This window comes from Sus scrofa, chromosome 7 (genome assembly GCF_000003025.6).
Source record: "Sus scrofa isolate TJ Tabasco breed Duroc chromosome 7, Sscrofa11.1, whole genome shotgun sequence".
In the NCBI taxonomy this organism is placed as follows: domain Eukaryota; kingdom Metazoa; phylum Chordata; class Mammalia; order Artiodactyla; family Suidae; genus Sus; species Sus scrofa.
The window spans coordinates 96,287,142-96,306,699 of record NC_010449.5 but is presented as its reverse complement, the minus strand read 5'-3'; the positions used below and the strand labels follow the sequence as shown (position 1 = coordinate 96,306,699).

The following is a 19,558-nucleotide window of genomic DNA, read 5'->3' as shown; positions in this document are numbered from 1 at the left end:
ACACATGTACTCCAGTGTTCACTGCAGCACTATCTGCAGTAGCCAAGACATGGAAACAACCTAAATGTCCATCGACAGAGGAGTGGATCAAGAAGATGTGGTACATATACACAATGGAATATTACTCAGCCATTAACAGGAATGAAATACCAGCATTTTTAGCAACATGGATGGACCTAGAAATTAGCATGCTAATTAAGTGAGGTCAGTCAGACAATGAGACACCAACATCAAATGCTATCACTGACATGTGGAATCTGCAAAAAGGACAGAGCTGAAAATTGATCCCTAGGTGACAAACTGCCCTTCCCACCTCTCTGGTCACACCAGCCATCCAGTCATTGTAACTCTTGGTCTTCCAAGGGCCAGGACACAAGTTGTGTGCAACAAAGCATGAGGACCGGGAGCTCAGGCCATGCTCAGCAGCAGGTGCACAGTGACCTCCACTGTCCCACCAGGTTTACTGAACACCCTCCAGGGAAGGGGCTCCTAAGGGGAATCCACCAAAAGAAAGCATTCTACCTGATCCAGGTCAAGCTGTACCCCAAACACAGGAGAGAATAAGAGTCCTGGCCTCCGATGCCTCTTACGGGGAAGGGCTCTGCTGTGGAGGTCTCCTGGGGCAATTCTGCAGCCTCAGTTCCAGTCCTGGCAGCAGACCACCAGGCCGAGGCTCTCTATCTTGTGTCCTTCTCTCACTCTCCCTGGCTGCCCCTCAGCCTCCAGAAGGGCCTTGAGTTCCTAATCTAGCCGAGAGGTCTGCCGTCTTCTGTCCGCAGTGGACCTCTGGTCCTCTGCCAACATTTCTGTGAGTGTTGGGCCTAAAGAGTTAGCCCTGGCTTCCAGCCTGGGTCTAACCAGCAGCAGAGAAGAAGACTTTCAGCTCCCCGTGAACAATGAGGTGGAGGCGTGTTGGATGTGCAGGCTGAGGGATACGGCCTGTAGGCCCTGCTAACGAGGCCAGGCACAGAAAGCAAGAGACTAACACGCTGTTGCTACTGAAGGACAGTGAAGCTTCAGGGGTGGCCACCAAATCCTGCCCAGTATAGAAAGGATGAGAAGCCCCCGGTTCACTGTGGACCTTATCAATTGTGTACACAACATACCCAAGGGAAAGTCACTCTGTGATGGTTCTCAGTCAACGTGTGGTGGGCCCCAGCTCTAAAGTCAAATGATGAGCTGACGATGGTCACAGAACAGCCTGGCGTCTGCCAATGGGTAGCCGGTAGGTGTTTGTTAAAACCATAAAACCTATTTTATGGCTCTATGCAGCCAAGCTAGATGAAAACCAATGCTAAGCCACGAATCATCCATGAGACAGCAACCATACCCCTGGCAGCCAGAGAGCTCCCCCCACTCACCAGTATCAGGTTAAATCGGTCACTCGCCAAAGCGGAGGGATCTGAGCTCTGAATCTGGACCTTCTTCCTCTGCATGCAGCTTACTCGCAACTCATGGGCTAAACTGCAGATGAGAAAGAGGAGGGCGGGGGGTAGGGATGCCGTGCCCAGACATCTGTGGAGAAGATGCAGGGGTTCTGCTCTGCCCCACACCCGAAGACCGTCTTCTCTGGTCGGCCCTCTCCTCTCCACATGAAATGTCAGCAATGGAGCTGGGCAAGGCCCCAAAGAATCGCAATTTTAGAACTCTTAGGGAAACTAAGGCAAAGAAATGGGTGGCTCAATTGATCTTTCACTCAAAGAAAGTCAGAACTAGAACTAGAGGGATTTGTTTTGGATCAACAAGTGCAACTGTTGAGACAAAGAGAACAAGCCTGAGAAATGAGACAGCCACCCATCCCACTGCCCCTTTTCCTCCACCGAGGACCCAGTATGTTTCAGGGTGGAGAACAGATCTAACTAGACTTCTGACTCTGCCCTCTCAGAGGGAGGGAAATAGAGGAGAGTCGCATCCCTCCTGCCCCGGCTGATACGGCCTGCAGGTCTGATCTTCTCCCTGAAGGGGGCGCCTTGGTAAGCCACCCTAATTCGAGCTGTTTCTTCACGGGCCCAGGCACACAGGAGGCAGCAGGACGCAGGGGTGAGGCGCTCAGGCCTGGGAGGGAGACAGAGCCCACCCTTTCTAGCTCTGCCTTGAGCAAATCATTCCACTCTGAGTCTGCCTCTTCTGGGACCTGGGGAAGTACCCAGCCATCTCCCAGGGTTTTAGTTCAACTGTACCAGACATCACAAGTCTTTAAAGTTTAGTACACAACCATTTCATGTTCCATTTTTGGTGACAACTCATTAGAAAGGGAAAAGGAGGCAGAAGCCTGATGGGATGAAGTTAAAGGACATTTTACTAAACTAAAGATGATTTATAAGTAACTAAGAGGAAACATCTTGAGAAATTTCTACCGAATTTCTCTGCCTGGATTCCCTCTTCCTGGCCTCCTGCAAGAGCCTCCCCGCCTGGTCCAGAGGAAGGATTCGCCCAGGGCTGACTTTGGCAGCAGAAGGCAGGCTGTGAGTGGAAGCTCCTCCACTGTGAAGACTCCTCACAGAGTAGCTATGTGCTCTAGCCTGACTGGGTTCTTGGACCACAGAAATAGGAAAAAAAAACATTCATGAAGAAAACATAACAATGAGGCATTGTCTTACCGGCAATAACTGGTGACGTTGAGAAAACCCAGCCTGCTTTTTTGTAGCAAGGAAGATGCATTAAATCCCAACCTGGCTATTTTCTAAATTAAAAAGAGTAAAATTCAGTCAAGTTTTATGTTATCAGATAATGGGGTATGTTTATAATTCCACAGGATACAATGAAGAAACATGTACTAAGACTGTAGGAACTATATGCATAAAAATCTGATGGTCTCCTCTGTGAGTCTCCTCTCCTTGGAAAGAGGACAAGCCCATCACAAGAGAGTAGGTGTGAGCTGGGAAGTCTGCTCGGCACCGCTGTCTAGGCCTCCCATCGATTTCTTCCCGAGGAGATGAGGCCGCCGAGTTGCTGAGGGCAGGAATGGCACTGGACACTCAGGTCTGCATCGCGCTTCGCATTCAATCGATGGTGACTGTGGATTTTCCATTCCACTGCCCTCATATCTGCAAAATGTCCTGGCATCTAATCTGCAGAAAGGATCCTCATATTCAAACCACACACCCTGCTTTCCTATTTAAAATATATGGTTACAGAAGCTTTATCAGGCTGCTACTGAGTCGCCTGAGGAAGGACAAGACGTCAGAACTACTGATGAAATCCGGCAAAAAAGAAAAGGGTGGTGGTGGTGGGAGGAGATTTCTTGCCTTTTCTTATTCTCTTACCAGGTTCCTTTGGGGAACTTCAAGACACCACCCTCCCCAAAATGCGCTAAGCTGAGTGTTACAGGGGTGTTTAATTGGCACCTCCTGGTGGCCATGGGTGGACGCTGGCAGGAGTGGAGGGGACGGGCAGCCCCGGGGGGTGTGGCGCCCACCTTTCCCTGCCTGTCCTCTTCCTCTAGCAGCTGCAGCCTTTTGCTCTCCATTTCCTTCTGCCGGATGCTCTCCTTAGTGAGGGGGTTGCAGTTATTATGTCCCGGGAGCAAGCGGAAGTAGCGGTTCTTCTCAGGATCAAAGTAATAACCTGGCAGATCTTTAGTCAAAAAAAAAAAAAATCCAACTTACAAACCATGTGCTGAGCCACCCAGTGAGGAGCCCAGGGGCCTGTCCACCACCCCTCCTAGCCGCCACCGCCGCTCCTTCCTCAGAGGCAGGAGGTGGGCTGGCACTGCCAGTCACCATCCTGGGCCTAGTTCAGTCCCGGGGGGAGCAGCTTTTGCCTCGATCACCATTCCTGACACACCCGGCTCCTCCCTTTAGTGTTTCAATTTGCTTCCAGAAATTTCCTTCAAGCCAGGAATGGACTGATGACACACATGGAGTGTATCCACACAAGTGAAGACACACAGGGCCGAGGAGGAGGGCAGCTGGAAGGGACAGACCAGGGGACGAGGCAGGACGACGAGGAGGTTTCATCTTTCTCCATGGGCAGTCTCCATGGGCAGGGCTGGGGGAGCCCAGTCCAGCGGGCTGCCTTACCTGGCACAGAAGAACTGCCAGCTGAGCTGGATGAGGTGGAGGGGGCCTCGTCATCACTGCGGCTGGACCCCTGTGGGCTCTGCTGTGCCCCTGCGTTGTTCCTGTTGACACACAGCCAGGGTAACTTTTGCCAAGGGCCTGAGTCTCAGTCTTTCTTTGCCTCTGGGTCTTGCAGTTCCATAGCCTTCACCCCTGAACCTCTCACACTGGATTATTTGGGGAGCACTGACCCCTCTTTTCCTTGGTAGCAGTTTACCTACTGCAGACAGACCCAAGTTAGGGCAAGGTTTTGGTTTCTCAACCTTAAGAGGATGCATGTCACAGTAGTTCCCCTTTCATATCTCCTCATTTGAGCATTTGGGGAGGTCTTTTGGAATTTTCCAGATGAAAATGAGAACAGAAATCTTGGCCAATAAGAATTTTACCAGCTGGGCTCATTTGTCAGCTCAAGAGCAGTTATAAGGCCAGGCGAATTTCATTCTTTATTGGATTCAGAAGTAGAGCTTAAATTTTACTTGCCTACCCAACCCTACAGATGGAGAAACTGGGGTTCAGAGCACAGAGGTGACTTGCTCAGTAATAGTGGGATAGAGCCATGGTTTAAACACTCATTTTGCAAAGCTACAAGCAGCTTCTGTGGCAATTACACGCTGAAAGATACGATAGGACAAAAAGGCCCGATTTTAGAATCTTGGATAAAATCCACTTTCAAACCAAGAACTTCCCCTGTCCTCTTCAACACCAAAAAGAATACAAACTGCAAAACTAGGCTAAAGGAAGTAAAGAACTTTCTCTTTTGTATATAAACACTAACCATGCAACTCAGAGAAAATTATTCTCCCTTTTTATAGCCCAGAGCTTCCTGAGGCAGCTCAGCTGTGATCAGCAGAATGAGGAGGAAGGTTTAAGTGTCTTGACAAATGCCTACGTTTCTAGGCCAAGGGCCGCTGCCCCATTCTTTCCACGTGGAACCCAGAAGATGGCTGTCCAGCGTGTTTCCACATGACCCTGCCAAGCTGAGCCAAGACTCTCTTTCTGCACAGATCACGTTTTGCTACACGTTGCGCACTTGTGTGAAGGCCTGGGGCCCAAAAAGTATCCATGGTTCTCCATATAAAACATACAAACACCGGGTCCTGTCTGGATCTTTTCACAATACAGGTCAAGTTTGGGACTCTGGCTCAGAGCAATATTTTATTCTGCACCTAATGAGGCCCACCATGTACAGAAGGCCTGCTCAGAGCCAGGCAGCCTGATGAGGCTTTACATACCTTTTTTCGAACCTCATAAGATGAGTGACTAGGGGTGACTGAGTACCTTGCCCAATTTCACACAGGAAAGAAAACAGAGTATCAAACCCAGACCTCCTGATTCCCTTGTTCCTTCCACAACATTTTGATGCTTTTTTAAAAAAAACTGTTTGGGTTAATCTGTTTTAGATAAGCATCCTGACATTTGACATCTTCTGACCTTAAAACTAGAAATCTGTCCATTTTAAAAGGAGGTCTGGAGTGGGGAAGAGTTTTGAAACTGGCACCCAAGTCTCCTTTGGTGAGGAAGGGGCTGTGCAAAGACCTTCTATGGCCAGAAGTCACACCCACGGCCCTGAACTGTGAAGAGGTGTCCTTTTCAGGGGTGGGGTGTATCATGTTCTGAGAATAGGCTGATGGTATTTCATTCATGGAGAAAAATAAGCAGAGTGTGGAAATTATTTAATTATGGGGACCTCACCTAAGTATACAGTAAGTTGTATTTTTTAAGCTGGTGGTAGATATAGGATGTTCACTGTATTATTCTTTACATCTTTTTGTGTTTATTGAATACTATATCATACTACATATTATATATCTTTACTTAGGATTTTGGCTGAATTAATGAAATTAGATTTCCAGAAAGGTATTTTCATAGACTGAAAAAAAAAAAACAACAAGTAAAAGACATCTAAAAAATGGAGAAACACGGAGTTCCCGTCGTGGTGCAGTGGTCAACGAATCCGACTAGGAACCATGAGGTTGCGGGTTCGATCCCTGGCCTTGCTCAGTGGGTTGAAGATTCGGCGTTGCTGTGAACTGTGGTGTAGGCTGCAGACTCGGCTTGGATCCCGAGTAGCTGTGACTCTGGTGTAGGCCGGTGGCTACAGCTCCGATTAGACCCCTAGCCTGGGAACCACCATATGCCGCGGGAGCGGCCCAAGAGATGGCAAAAAAAAAAAGACAAAAAAAAAAAAAAAAAAAGGAGAAACAGCTTTCTGGTTGCATCAGATGTTTACTTCTAATTCTAAGCCTGTGGCTAAGGCTCTGGCCAGAAGTCATGGTCCCCCTGAAAAGGAAGACAGTGTGGCCATCTCCTTGGTACGTGAAGTGTGGCCGGCAGGCTGGCCTGCAGCAGGGACACCCCCTCGGGAGCCTGTGAGGAATGCGGACTCTAGCCAGCCCCACCTCACACCTGCATTCTGCCAAGACCCTGAGGGAGCTGCGTACACACACGTGTGCTTTCAATGCCAGGAGGGCACTGGGCAGCACTTGCCTCTCGTGAGAACCAGGTTGTCTGAACCAAGTGTTCTGTTGCTGGCTTCTTCTCCCACGTCTTCTGCTATGCCAGCTGCTTTTATGCATTTCAGTTCCTAAAAGAGGAAAAAAAAGAAAATACATGCTTGTGTGCACACTTTTTGCCTGCTGATAAGAGTTCCTTCCTGCTCAGAACTAAAAAAAAGGATGGCCCGACCTGGGTTATCATCAAAGCCACCACCAAGCCTCACCTGTGAAGAGACTGCCACTGATAGAACCCAGCACATCTGGAGCCACTTCTCTGGCAGCTGTCCTTTTACCTCACAGCTGACACTGGCCCAACGACCTGCCAACCTCCATGCCCTGGGTCACTGTGTGTTGGCAGAGTCTCACAACTACTTTACGACAAAAGTTTGAGCCTGGCATGAGAACCCTCCTAGGCTAGTCTTCTTTTCCTTACCACATTAACACAGGGCATAATTTTTCTTTCAATCCAAACACATCCCTGTTCAAAGAGAATCGTTAACAGTGAACACGTCCTCCTACTTCGTTTCAGTATCAAATCGAAAACTGTGAACAAATTAAACAGGGCCATTATGTGTGACTTCTCAATGTGCTTTAGAGATTGCTTTAGCTTCCTGAAGCACATCACCTGTTAAAGGGAAGGACGTGCACATGCATTTTTTGAAATAAGGAATGAGGTTTTAATAATACTGATGTTGCCATGATTATTTCGAGTGTTTTTTTTCAGGTCTTGTCTTGCATAGCCTGAATCTATCACTTAATCATCAAATCATCAGAAGTTTTAACATTGGGAATCCCATTAAGAAATTTAAGACCGAATTACAGTACATGGACCAGTTGCTTTGCGTTTCACACTTTCCCACCCACTGGAGACACTGTGACATCTTATTGAACACACTAAAAATATATTCAAATGCCTTAACAAAGTTAGAAAAAAATCTCTAGAGCAGAATGCAATCCCAGAATAGATTAAAAAAAAAATCATTTGCCTTTATTTCCCAACTTCTCCTGTTAGTATAAAAAAGAACACTAGAAGTCTGGATCTACATTTCTAGAATTCAGTATTTATCCAATAAATTCTATGTCAACCTGTGATTATGAGTTGGGGGCTAATTTGATACAAAGGAAGAGAGCGAGTATAGCACTTGACCCAACTTTTCATGAATTCCATAACAAAATCCTTGATTTGTGTGCTTCAGAGTCAGTCTGCCTCCCACCCTGGGTCACTCCACAATCTGGATTAGTTTAACCAGCCACTCTCTAGTCCTGTGCCAGAATGTAAGCACTACTAAAGCCAGTGACATAACCATGTTGACTTGGAGTCATCATAAATGTCTCACTTTCATCCTCCGCTGGGACATTATACATTGACCTAATTTTATTTATTCCTAGTTTAAGTCACTCCTGACAATCCAGGGTCTTATCATTCTCCTAAAATCCATTTACACTTCCTTCCGGTCACTGTTAGTAGACAGCAGAGCTCCCTACCTCACCAAGAAGAGAGATGTTACCAGCACCAATACCCCAACTTCTTTCCCATCCACTCCACAAATCCTTTACTAATCCTTCTCATCCTTTCCGTCTTGGAGAAACTCGTGTCCCTGTACTTTTTTCAGGCAAGCCCAACCCTCCTGGCTATTGATCTCATTTTCTTCTCGAAACTCTGCAGACATCTGTACCCATATATGTTTAATCAATCTTCTACCTCCTCATCTCAGCTTATAAACACATTCAGGCTTTTAATTTGCATGTGTTCCACCTCTAGTCTAAAAGGTATAGTCAGTCATATTCTGAATCACCCCTTTGATTTTCCAATCACTCTTCAAACCCACTGCAGTCAGGCCTCCTCCATCTTCATTGTTCTGCTAAAATGCTCTTGCTGAGGTATTAACTAATGATCGACCTACTTGCCAAAGTCAATGGCTTCTTTTTAGCCCTTGTTCCTACAACACATGAAGCTTCACTGTTCCCTAGATTTCTGGGATATCTTTCTCTTGTTCTCCTCTTACTTGTCCTCATTTTTTTTTTTTTTGGCTGCACCCACAGCACATGGAAGTTCCTGGACCAGGGATTGAACCCACATGACAGCTGTAGCAATACTGGATCCTTAGCCTGCTGGACCACACGGGAATTTCCATTCCTCTTGTCAAGTTCATCCTTTTCTGGTTTCTTCTGGGTTACCCAGCCTGTGTGTGTTTCCCACTGTTCTGCCCTAGATTCTCTTCACTTCATACATTTCATCTGCCAACACAGCTTCATCTCTAAACTAGCAATCCTCCAGAGCATCAAGTTCTTATTAGAAGGCCACCTCCTGTCTACTTCCACAGACCTAGCAGATGCAACATATTCCAAAGGGAGTTCACAATCTCTCCTTAGGTCCTAGTCTGCATCTGCTCTTTCACCAATCCATATTTCCATTCTCTGAAATTCTACCACTGCCTCACCTCTGTCCAAAAATACAATTTTATTCATTTTCCCCAGCAACCACATTAACGGCTCCTGAACACTACATGCACAGGATTCTGTTTGGCTCAATTATTTTATGCCTCAAAGAATAGCTCTATTTATTAACTAGTTAAGTTATAAGCCAACGGCACTGTGCATAGGAAGGGAAACAGGTATGGCCAGTGTTAAGAAAGCTGGTAGGAGAAATAAGCCGTATTGACATAAGATGATTATTGTTATCAACTCCATAAAAAGATAAAAATTTACATGATTTTAGTTTGCCTTAGTTATGAGATGATGCATGAACAGTAAAAAACACAAGTAATGTTGAGTGAAAGGCTTCAGATCACCCATCAGGAGGCAGGGCCACTGGCCCGACTGCACCACTGTCTTCAGCGGGGGATTGCACAATCAGAAGGACACAGTAAATAACAAAATAAATGGCGAGGGAGCATTGATTCTGGCCACAAGACAATATTTCTAAGTGATCAACTCACACAAGCACAGGTTCAGGCACTGCAACAGAATAAGGGAAGCTAATAACATCAATTGATTTAATAACCAAGATCAAGCCAAAGTCATTTTTTTTTAAAGTCACCATAAATAGAAGCTGACCAAACAGAAAAAATTAAGAGTAGGATGAAATGGTATCTTTCTGAAAAATTTTTTTCTTTTTTTAGGGCCACACCTGAAGCATATGGAAGGAAGTTCCCAGGCTAAGGGTCAAACCGAAGCTGCAGCTGCCAGCCTACACCACAGCTCATGACAACACTGGACCCTTGACCCACTGAGCAAGCCCAGGGATGGAACCTGCATCCATCCTCATGGGTACTAGTCAGATTGGTTTCTGCCGTGCCACAATGGGAACTTTTTGTACTTCGAAGAAGCCAATTTCAGGGAGTGTGTCCTCTCCAAATGCAAACGTAGTTCATTCTCAAAATCTACCGTATGGATTTCATGTGCACCCATCACTCTGTACTGAACTTTGTACTCCTAACCTGTATTAGATGTGATATGAATTCTTTAAGGCAAAGATCCTGCCTTGTTCTTTTTTCTATTCCTAGCACTCATGACCTAGGTGGCTCTCACCAAGCTAAAACCAACCAATCAACCAATACTGCAGCTACATTAAATCCCAGGTTAAATACCCAGAGCTTCCTTCTGCTCTGGGTATGTTCATTTGATGTTCAACATACATTTACAAATTGCTCACACAACGTCAGGCTAGGCACTGGGGAGCAGGCAGAGATAAATAAACTGTGGTTTCCATGCTCAAGGCACTTGCTGTTAAGTAGGGGAGATGCATGCCTGAACCAATTCATGCAGTACATCTTGAGGGTGAAGACTCAGGTCTCCCCAGGTGCAGTGGGAGAGAAGGGAGTGACTACTCTGAGTGGAAGGACCAGGAGGGAGAGTTTAAATAGACTCAGCCTGCCAGGCAAGGTGGGGGGATGAGGGGCCTTAAGGAGTTTGGTGTGGCCAGTGCCAAAGCACAAGGGGTTGGGAGACTAGGCTGGAAAGGCAGGTAGGGTCGCAGCCCGAAGTCTCCTGGTGCTCGGTGAGTAACACGACTAGACTTGCATTTTAGAGAGAGTACCTTAAAGGCAGTGGTGAAGGGAGTTAGTTGGAAGTTAAGGACTGCTGCAGCAACTCAGGTGAGATGAATGCATCAACATGGAAGTGATACCTGGGAGAGAGAACCCTGAATTTAGGAAGATTAGGAGGTGAATTTCATGGGAGAGGTGGAGGGAGAGCAGCTGAGAACTGGTAAGTAAATAACTGTGTCCTGACCTGGGAGACCAAGAATAAAGGAGGAAGAGCAGTTTGGGGAATGAAGAGGGTAAGTCTGATTTTGAACAAACCAATCTCAAGATGTTTGCAAATTAGGATCTGGGAGTTCAGAGGGGTAAATGAGGCTAAAGATATAAATTTGAAAGTCATCAGCACATGGAGAAAGACTGAGACAAATGTGGCTCCAAAGCCAAATATATAGTGAGGATTAAAATTGAAAATTAAGAGAAATTTTATTGGACAGTAACACAAAATCAGCACAATCAGTTTGTAGATTGGTGTTTCTCAACCAAACAAGGGCAATTCTACCCACCAGGGGACATTTTTGTTTGTCACAACTTGGGGGTGATCAGAGGGGTGGGGTGCTAAAGCATTCAGTGGGTTGAAACCAGGGATGCTGGAAACCATCCTACAATACAGGACAGCATCTTACAACAAATTATCCAGCCCCAAATAGTGCTGAGGTTAAGAAACCCTGTTCTAGATAGAAAGCACTCAATAATAATTTGCTGGGTGAAATGCGACATCCTAGCTCCTTTGGAGCCATCCTACCAAGCACAGACATTGAGTAAGATGTGTTGTGGGAGGGTGAGTTTGGCTTTGCTATTCAGAGAACCTTTCAAGTATTTGAAGGAATAAAGAAGAATAATTTCTAAGAGACCATTAATTTAGAGTTCCTACTGTGGTGCAGCGGGTTAAGGATCTGGTGCTGTCACTACAATGACTTGGGTCACTGCGGTGTTGCAGGTTCAATCCCCTGGCTTGGGAACGTCCACATGCCATGATGCAGCCAAAAAAAAAAAAAAAAAAAAGAGACCACTTCTAAAAAAAGACAATGTTAATCTCAAACAAACAAACATGATTTAACTTTTTGTAAAATGATTGAGCAATACTTCTCAAGTAACTTATTAAAAATGTACATGACTTCTTCTGGGAATTGATCCTAAAAAAATAATCCAACAGACTGTAAAAATTATATGTAAGACATTTGCTACAACTTTCCAACTCACTTTATGAAACTAGAATTTCTGTTGCCAAAACCAGACAAAGGTATCACAAGACAAGAAAACTGCATATAAATCAACCTACTTATGAACACAGACACACAAATCCTTAACCATAAGGCTGGTTCAACATACAAAAAAACAGTACAATACACCATATTAACAGAATAAATGAAGTAAAAAACTTCTACATGATTACCTCAATAGATGCAGAAAAAACAGTGGACAAAATCCAAAACCCTTTCACAATAAAAACTAGGCACTGAAGAGCATCTACAAAAACCCACAGCTAATATCATACTTAATGGTGAAAGACTGAAAGCTTTTCTCCTAAGATCAGGAATAAGAAAAGGATATCTATTCTTACCGTTTCATTCAACATTGTACTGGAAGTTGTAGCCAGAGGCAGTTAGGCAAGAAAAGAAAGAAAAGACATCCAAATAGGAAAGGAAGAAGCAAAATGATTTCTATTTGCAGATGACATGATGTTATATATACAGAAAATCCTAAAGACACACAGAAATACTGGAGCTAAGAAATGAGTGAAGCAAGGTTGCAGAATACAAGATTCATATATAAAAACTCAACTGTATTTATATACACTAGCAATGAACAATCTAAAGATGAAATTAATACAAATCCATTTACAACAGCATCAAAAAGAATAAAGTAGTTAGGAATAAACAAGTGCATAACTTGTACACTGAAACTGTAAGACACTGTTGAAAAAATTAAAGAAGACCTAAAAAATGGAAAGACATCCATGCCATGGATTGGAAGACTTAAGATGGTCTCCCAATTGATTTAATGCAACCACTATCAAAATTCCAACCACCGTCTTTGGAGAAGTGGACGAGCTGATCCTGAAACCAATATGGAAGTGGAAAGGACAGAGAATAGTAAAAAGAAAGTTTTGTCCAGATACAGCCCAGGAGTGGGATTGCTGGATCATATGGTAGTTCTATATTTAGTTTTCTGAGGAACCTCCATATTGTTTTCCATAGTGGTTGTACCAATTTACATTCCCACCAATAGTGTTGGAGAGTTCCCTTTTCTCCACACTCTCTCCAGCATTTGTTATTTGTAGACTTATTAATGATGGCCATTCTTATGGGTGTGAGGTGATATCTCACTGTAGTTCTGATTTGCATTTCTCTAATAATGAGTGCTGTTGGGCATTTTTTTTTTTTATGTGCCTGTTGACCATCTGTATGTCTTCTTTGGAGAAATCTTTATTCAGGTCTTCTGTCCATTTTTCAGTTGCGTTTTTTTTTTTGCTGTTGAATTGCTGCTTTGTATATTTTGGAGATTAAGCCCTTGTTGGCTACACTGTTTGCAACTATTTTCTCCCATTCCATAGGTTGTCTTTTTTTTTTTATTATTGTTTCTTTTAAGAATAGTCTTTTCTACTGCTGGGACACCTGAATATTCACATGCAAAAGAATAAATTTGGAGACCTACTTCGCATCATATATAAAAATTAACTCTAAAGGATCCAAGCTCTAAAATTATAAAACTTTTTAGAAGAAAACAAAGGTGTAAATCATCATAAACTTGGAATAATGGCTTCTTAAATATGACACCCAAAGTACAGGAAAAATAGATAAATTAGACTTCATCAAAAGTAAAAACTTTTGTGCAAAAACACTACTAAGAAAGTGAAAAGGCCAAAGAATGGGAGAAAATATTTTTAAATTGTATATTTAATAAGAATCTAGAATCCGGATGATACAAACAATTCAACAAGAAAATAAAAATAACACAAAAAATAAGGAAGAAATTTGTAGACATTTCTTCAAAGTTATACAGATGGCCACTTAGAACATGAAAAGATGCTCAACATCATTGGTCATTAGGTAGATGCAAATCAAAGCCACAAGGACGTAACACTTTATACCTATCAGGAAACAAAAACAAAAAACAAAAAACAAACAAACAAACATTGGTGAGGATGCAGAGAAACTGGAACCCTCCTCATACACTGCTGGCGAGAATGTAAAATGCTGCCGTCACTTTGGAAAACAGTCTGGCAGTTCCTCAAAAGGCTCAACGTACAGTTACCAAATGACCTAGCAAAATCCAACAGAAATGAAAACATATGGCCATATAAAAATTTGGGCAGTAATGCTCACAGTAGCATTATTCATAACTGCTCCAAAGTGTAAACAACCCAAAATTCCATCAACTGATGAATCAGTGAACAAAACACAGTACATCCATATAAGAGAATGTTATTCAGCCATAAACAGAATGTAAACTGAGGCATATGTACATTATGGATGAACCCTGAAAATACTATGGTAATTAGATGAAGTAGCCACATATTGTATTATTTATTTGATGTATATATTGCATGTCCAGAACAGGCAAATCCAGAGATGAAGACAGAAGTGGTTTCCAGGGGCTGAAGGAAGAAGGCATAGAGCATGGGGAGTATACAGGTCCAGAGCCTTTTTATAAAAAGCTTCTTGGGAGTTTGTGTGACTCAGAGGGTTAAGGATCTGGCATTGGCACTGCTGTGGCTCAGGTCACTACTATGGAACAGGTTCCCTCCCTGAACCCAGAACCTCTGCATGCTGCAGGTGCAGCCATTTTTCTATTATGAATAATTGCTTTTTCTAGTTATTTCAAATGAGTTGAAGAAGACTCTGATTCAATTGTTTTGTATTCAAGAATAAGAGTAATTGTTATATCCTTTTATTATCTCTGTGGTAGCAGAGAAAAAAATTTTATATAATTTTAAATGATTTATGGTATTTCATGTGTTCTTGTTAATGTTTTTTCAGGCAACATTCCACCAAATTACTAGCTTTCCAAAAGCTGTAGCATCATATAATACTTTAGCATGACAGCAGTTTTATTTGTTTCAAAGCCAGAATCAAGTTGAACGTGACTTTAAAATTAATGGTTTGTACACCTGTAAAGCATGGATATAGTGTCAAGTTCCTTTGTTCTATTTGATTATACACTTGTTGAAAGGTAAATTTACAGATAAAATTATGAGATTTCATGTTTCAATAAACTTTTTTTAAAAAAGAAAACTTGTCTTTTTAGTTAAAGCTTCATGAAATAGAATTTATATTTAATCAGAATGACTAGATAGGATACTTTTGTATAGTCTAAAATAACTAAGTGGAATTGGTAGATCTGGATTTTGATCTCTGCTTACTATATATAGGACTCCCAAACAGGCACAGTACATTAATATGAAATACTTTGAATCCCAAAATCTTAAAAAAAAAAAAAAAAAAAAAAAAAGGTGTGGGAGTTATAGAAAAAGATATCCCTAGGTAGGAGGTGTGTATTTTTTAAAACCTTCATTTGGGGTCAGTATAAACATCCTTTAATTTTTTCCCCCATTTTCAGTAGCATTCCATTCTGATGTTTAGCATAGCAAGCCAGTATAAAGTTTTACAATTCAGCAATCCTGAATTATGAGTCATATTAAGATGAAAATGGAAATAAGACGTGTACTGATGGTAATCTCTGAACGGGAACTCTGAATTTGCTCTTACAATACCTAAATGAGATGAATCATCTGGTGGATACATAGAGCTTCCGAAAACTTTGAATCCTCTCAATATTTTATACATTTTGGTAGGCAGCAGTGTATACCGCTAAAGCTTTTGCTGTAAAACAGCATTTCAGTAGTGATAAATTCTGAAAATAGTCTTTATATTCTTTGCTTTATGCTTTCCAAAATCGCCAATAGTTTCTTCTAGATGAGAGTTGTTTGCATAGCATCCACTGTTAGTTTTCTGTAAATGGGTCCAGCGATCAGTGTGCTGACTCTACCTCAGGCAGAAGCTGCTTAGAGTCTCTATCCTTGCCTCCGCTTTTGAGTCATCCTGCTTCATTTTTCACCGGTTACTTTGGCGCCAAGTCTCTCAACGGTGGCGTGTGGATAATCCTGAAGTTCTGCAAACTCGTGAGCGGCTTTTCAGGCCCTGCTTCAAATCTGGGTTCTCTGTGAGGGCCTCCTGGGGAGCTCATTCACTGGAAGGTTGGCTTTGCTTTGCACCAAAGACTAGGCACAGCTTTCCAAAAGGCTCCGCCTTTGAGCTGCCTACAGTTTCCAGGAGATGCTTCCTACTCCTCCCCCAAGACACCGTTGTGGGCCCAGTGCCTCAAGGCTCGTGAGGTGGGGGTTGCTCTGCGCCAGGCAAGGTGGCAGACAGCTTCCCTCCTGCCTCTGCTCACTGGGGGCCGCTGGGGCCCGAGCCTGCAGAGCGTAGGCGACTCTGGGTCCGCCGGGTGTGCCCAGGACCTGGTGGGGTTGTCCAGGCTCCCACCAGGGCTGGTCTGAAACTCAGAGAGAGGGCGAGGTTCCACTGCCCCACCGGAGCAGCTGGGCCTCACCATCTCTCTAGAACGGAGAACGTGATCGGGGGCCCTAGGTGGGAGCTCAACATCACCTCTTATAGACACGGGTCCCTGCTGGGGCCACAGGGTTTTTTTTTGGGTTGATGAAAATGCTCTGGAATAAGACAGTGGTGCTGGCCGCATGACCTTGGGAATACACATGCCCCCTGCCCCCCCAACACACACAGTAAAGGGGTGATTTTTTTGGGGGGGGCTTTTTGGGGCTGCGCCCACAGCATATGGAGGTCGCAGGCTAGGGGTCGAACTGGAGCTGTCGCCGCCAGCCTACACCACAGCCGCAGCAATGCAGGATCCAATCCGCCTCTAAGACTTACATTACAGCTCACGGCAATGCTGGATCCTCAACCCACTGATGGAGGCCAGGGATCAAACCCGCATCCTCATGGATACCAGTCGGGTTCGCTAACGATGGGCCACGATGGGAACTCCTGGCACATGTGAATTATATCTCAAAAACAAAACCGATTTTTACTACAGCAGTTCTGTAATATTTCTAAGTGAGAAACATCCTAAATATCTAGCAGCAGATGAATTAAGACACTACTGGACTGTAGCGTGGAAAATGCCAACGCCACTGATTTGGAAAACCCAACATAAAACGGCCCCTTACAGGGGGCTTGCTAGGCCCACCCTGAGTTGATACTTCTAAACTCTACCTTACAAGTGAGGATTGGAGGACTAGGCACCGGACCCAGAAAGACATAGTATTTGATGGGAAAGGAATTCCACCCCTGCTGGTCTGGCCTCGGGGCTTCATCACCCACACATACCACCTCAACTACAATTTCCAGCTACTTAAAACTAGAGTTTGGGGCTTTGGAATTTTGATTCCTCCTATTAGTTGTCATCTCCATTTTTTTTCCTTCTTGCTGTCTGATGCACAGGACAAAGGGCTAGGGACGGTCCCATGCCTGTCCAGGGGAAGGGGGTGTCATGTTTTCTGAGGTCAACTGGAGGCTTCCCAGACACCGCGAACGCCAAAATGGAAGGGGAGACTTGATCACCAGCGCGGCTCGGTGCGGAGGTGAAATCGGGAAGCTTGGGTTCATCCGGCGGCTCCACCGCTCATTAGTTCGTGAGTTACCTCGGATAAGTGACAACCTCTCTAGGGCTCTTTAGTCTAAGGTACTTCCACCCACCTCACAGAGCTGGTGTATAGAAAGCTTAGTGCTTGTAAAGCGGTCAGCAGAGCCCAGCACTCAGGCGCCCATGTTCGCTGCTATACTGACCTGCCTGAAAAAGTTCTCAACCTGAACTTTCAGGTAAACCGCCAACAAGCGCCCGCAGCCCAGCCACTGACAGGTTGTTGGGTGGCACGTTGACTTCAGGATTTAGAAAAACGCTCCTTCACGTCAGACTCCAGCGGCGACACTCAGAGTTCCCCTCCCACAAGGCAAGCGAGCTCCACGCGCGCACCAATCCCACCCGGCGGGAGCTCGCCGGCCCAGCCCCCCACCCACGCCACGGTCAGGCCGGCGTTCCACGTGCTCTGCTCCTCCCCGCCCCTTTCTCGGGCCTTCCCCCCACGCCCTATCCCTCCCGAATTCTGTCGCGGGAGCAGCAGCTGGCCCCGGACCAACGCCAACGATCACTCCAGTCAGCTCAGACTTACTTGATCAGAGGGTCCCTTCCGGCTCTCCCTCGGGCCCAGGATCAGCAGAAGTGGGGACTAAGCGTGCAAGGACCCGGAAAGACCGAGGCGTAGCGTCCGCCAGTTAGTTGCGTCGGTTTTCATGTTGTCGCAGCGGATAGGGCCTTGGCGGCCGCCCCTTCCTTCTCATTGGACACGTCTTCTGACTGTCTATGGCAATAGGATGGATCTCAGGGAGGGGGCGGGGATTGAGGCCTCGGCTCCGCCCCAGACCTGGCTGGGAAGCTGAGAATCGGCGGCAGGCGTGACTGGGCTCGGCGCTTTTGGGGCGGGGCCATGCACGTTTGGGGCGGGACCTCGCGCGTTTGGGGCGGGGCCGGGCGTGCTTTGGGGCCGGGTCCGACCCGCGGGCGCGGGAGCCTTGAGTTCAAACCTAGGGCGCTCTGAGGCTGCCTCTTCCGAAGCGGTGGGTACCTCGCCCAGCACCGGGTATTTTCTCTGTCCAAGCCGGTTGATCCAGCTCAGGAAAGTCCTCTTGCCGCTCTGGACCACTGTCTATAAACCTGAGACTTAGGGAGGAGGAAGGATTTTGGAGAGGGCGAAGGAGGCTCTGAGGTGAGTGAGAGAAAAAGGAACAGGTGTTGACGTGTGTGTTCATGACCTCTGGTCGCTGAGGCTGCTGACCCTTGATCTGCGTGGCTTCAAGGTGCAGAGGAGCGTGCCCTGAATTTCAGTCAGGAGATCTTGGTTCTGGGTCTAGTTCTGTTTCCTTCTTGCTGTGACCTAGGGCGAGTCTTTTCCCTTTCTGGGCCTTGATTTCTTCTGTTGAAACAAGGAAAGTCGATCAAACGTTGTGATATTCTCTCTAGCGCAGTTTGTTCATACGACGAATATTTCCAGAAGGGTCTCTGCGTGTGCTCGTTCTCGGAATCGCTGACAGCGGTCAGATCCGAAAGGAAAATGGAAGCCTGTGGTGGGCATTTGACGGGAAGTGACAGTTTTGTGAGGAAAGCTGCGTTCAAATGGGCCAGGCTTGGTTGTCGCCAGGAGCCGGCCTGGCACACCTTGTGCCCTGTTAACCCAGGCCCCTGTGAGTGGCGGGATCCATCAGAAAATAGGTTGTGGGGTTTATCAGTTGTACCCATGTGTGAAAGCATTTCATTCAATAACAAGGAAGGTAGAATGTCGCCTCTCAAGAATTTTATATAAAAAAGGGTGTGGAATGGGAAGAGATGATGAGAAGCCAGGACAGCCAGAATAAAGGACAGTTTCATGAAGCTTGAGCTGCCTGGAAGAGAAAGCAGAGAAATTCTAAGCTAAACAAGCTGACTGGACGCTTGTTGAAGGAATAGTGAGGCGTTCGTTTTGACTGCACCGGAGGGGAGTCTTGGAAGCAAAACAGGCAGAAAAGTTGGGTCAAATGTCAAGGGTAAGGAGCTCGCAGAGGGGAGCCTCTGAAGGTTTGAGAGTTGGGGAGTGATAAGACTAGAGCTTTGCTTTGTGGCAATCACCTGGGCAGCTCTGGAGAAGACTCTGGAAAGATTGGGGAAGTCAGCTGAGCCTTCTTAGAAGCATATTGCAGCCTCAGTCCCTGTGAAAGATAGGGCTGAACCAGAGTGGTGGCAGCTGGAATGGAAAAGAGGGGCCAGACTTTTTTCAGAGCTGGGGACCATCTGGGAGACCTGAGGAACTCTGTGGGAGGAGTCAGTTGGGATTCCTTGCTGAAGAGCTAGAGGAAGTCAGAAGGAGTTGGCTTGGTGGTGCTGAATGAATGAGTGGCAAACCGCCTAC

At 45.4% G+C, this 19,558-nt stretch overlaps 1 protein-coding gene across 2 annotated transcripts in view; it reads right to left on the bottom strand.

Annotated features, from left to right (window-relative positions):
• The window catches only part of DCAF4 (DDB1 and CUL4 associated factor 4), a 30,520-nt gene extending 12,580 nt beyond the window's left edge, over window positions 1–17,940 (bottom strand). Inside the window, exons 1-6 of one of the 2 annotated variants that reach the window (XM_001928868.4) lie at window positions 17,789–17,940; window positions 6,549–6,645; window positions 4,023–4,123; window positions 3,419–3,576; window positions 2,601–2,683; window positions 1,362–1,464 (exon numbers count right to left, since the gene is read on the bottom strand). In XM_001928868.4, the coding sequence (XP_001928903.1) occupies window positions 1,362–1,464; window positions 2,601–2,683; window positions 3,419–3,576; window positions 4,023–4,123; window positions 6,549–6,637 (534 nt within the window). In that variant the 5' untranslated portion in view covers window positions 6,638–6,645; window positions 17,789–17,940. Of the gene's footprint in view, window positions 1–1,361; window positions 1,465–2,600; window positions 2,684–3,418; window positions 3,577–4,022; window positions 4,124–6,548; window positions 6,646–17,405; window positions 17,556–17,788 lie in introns of those variants that run through there. The other variant, XM_005666341.3, reaches the window with a different exon arrangement.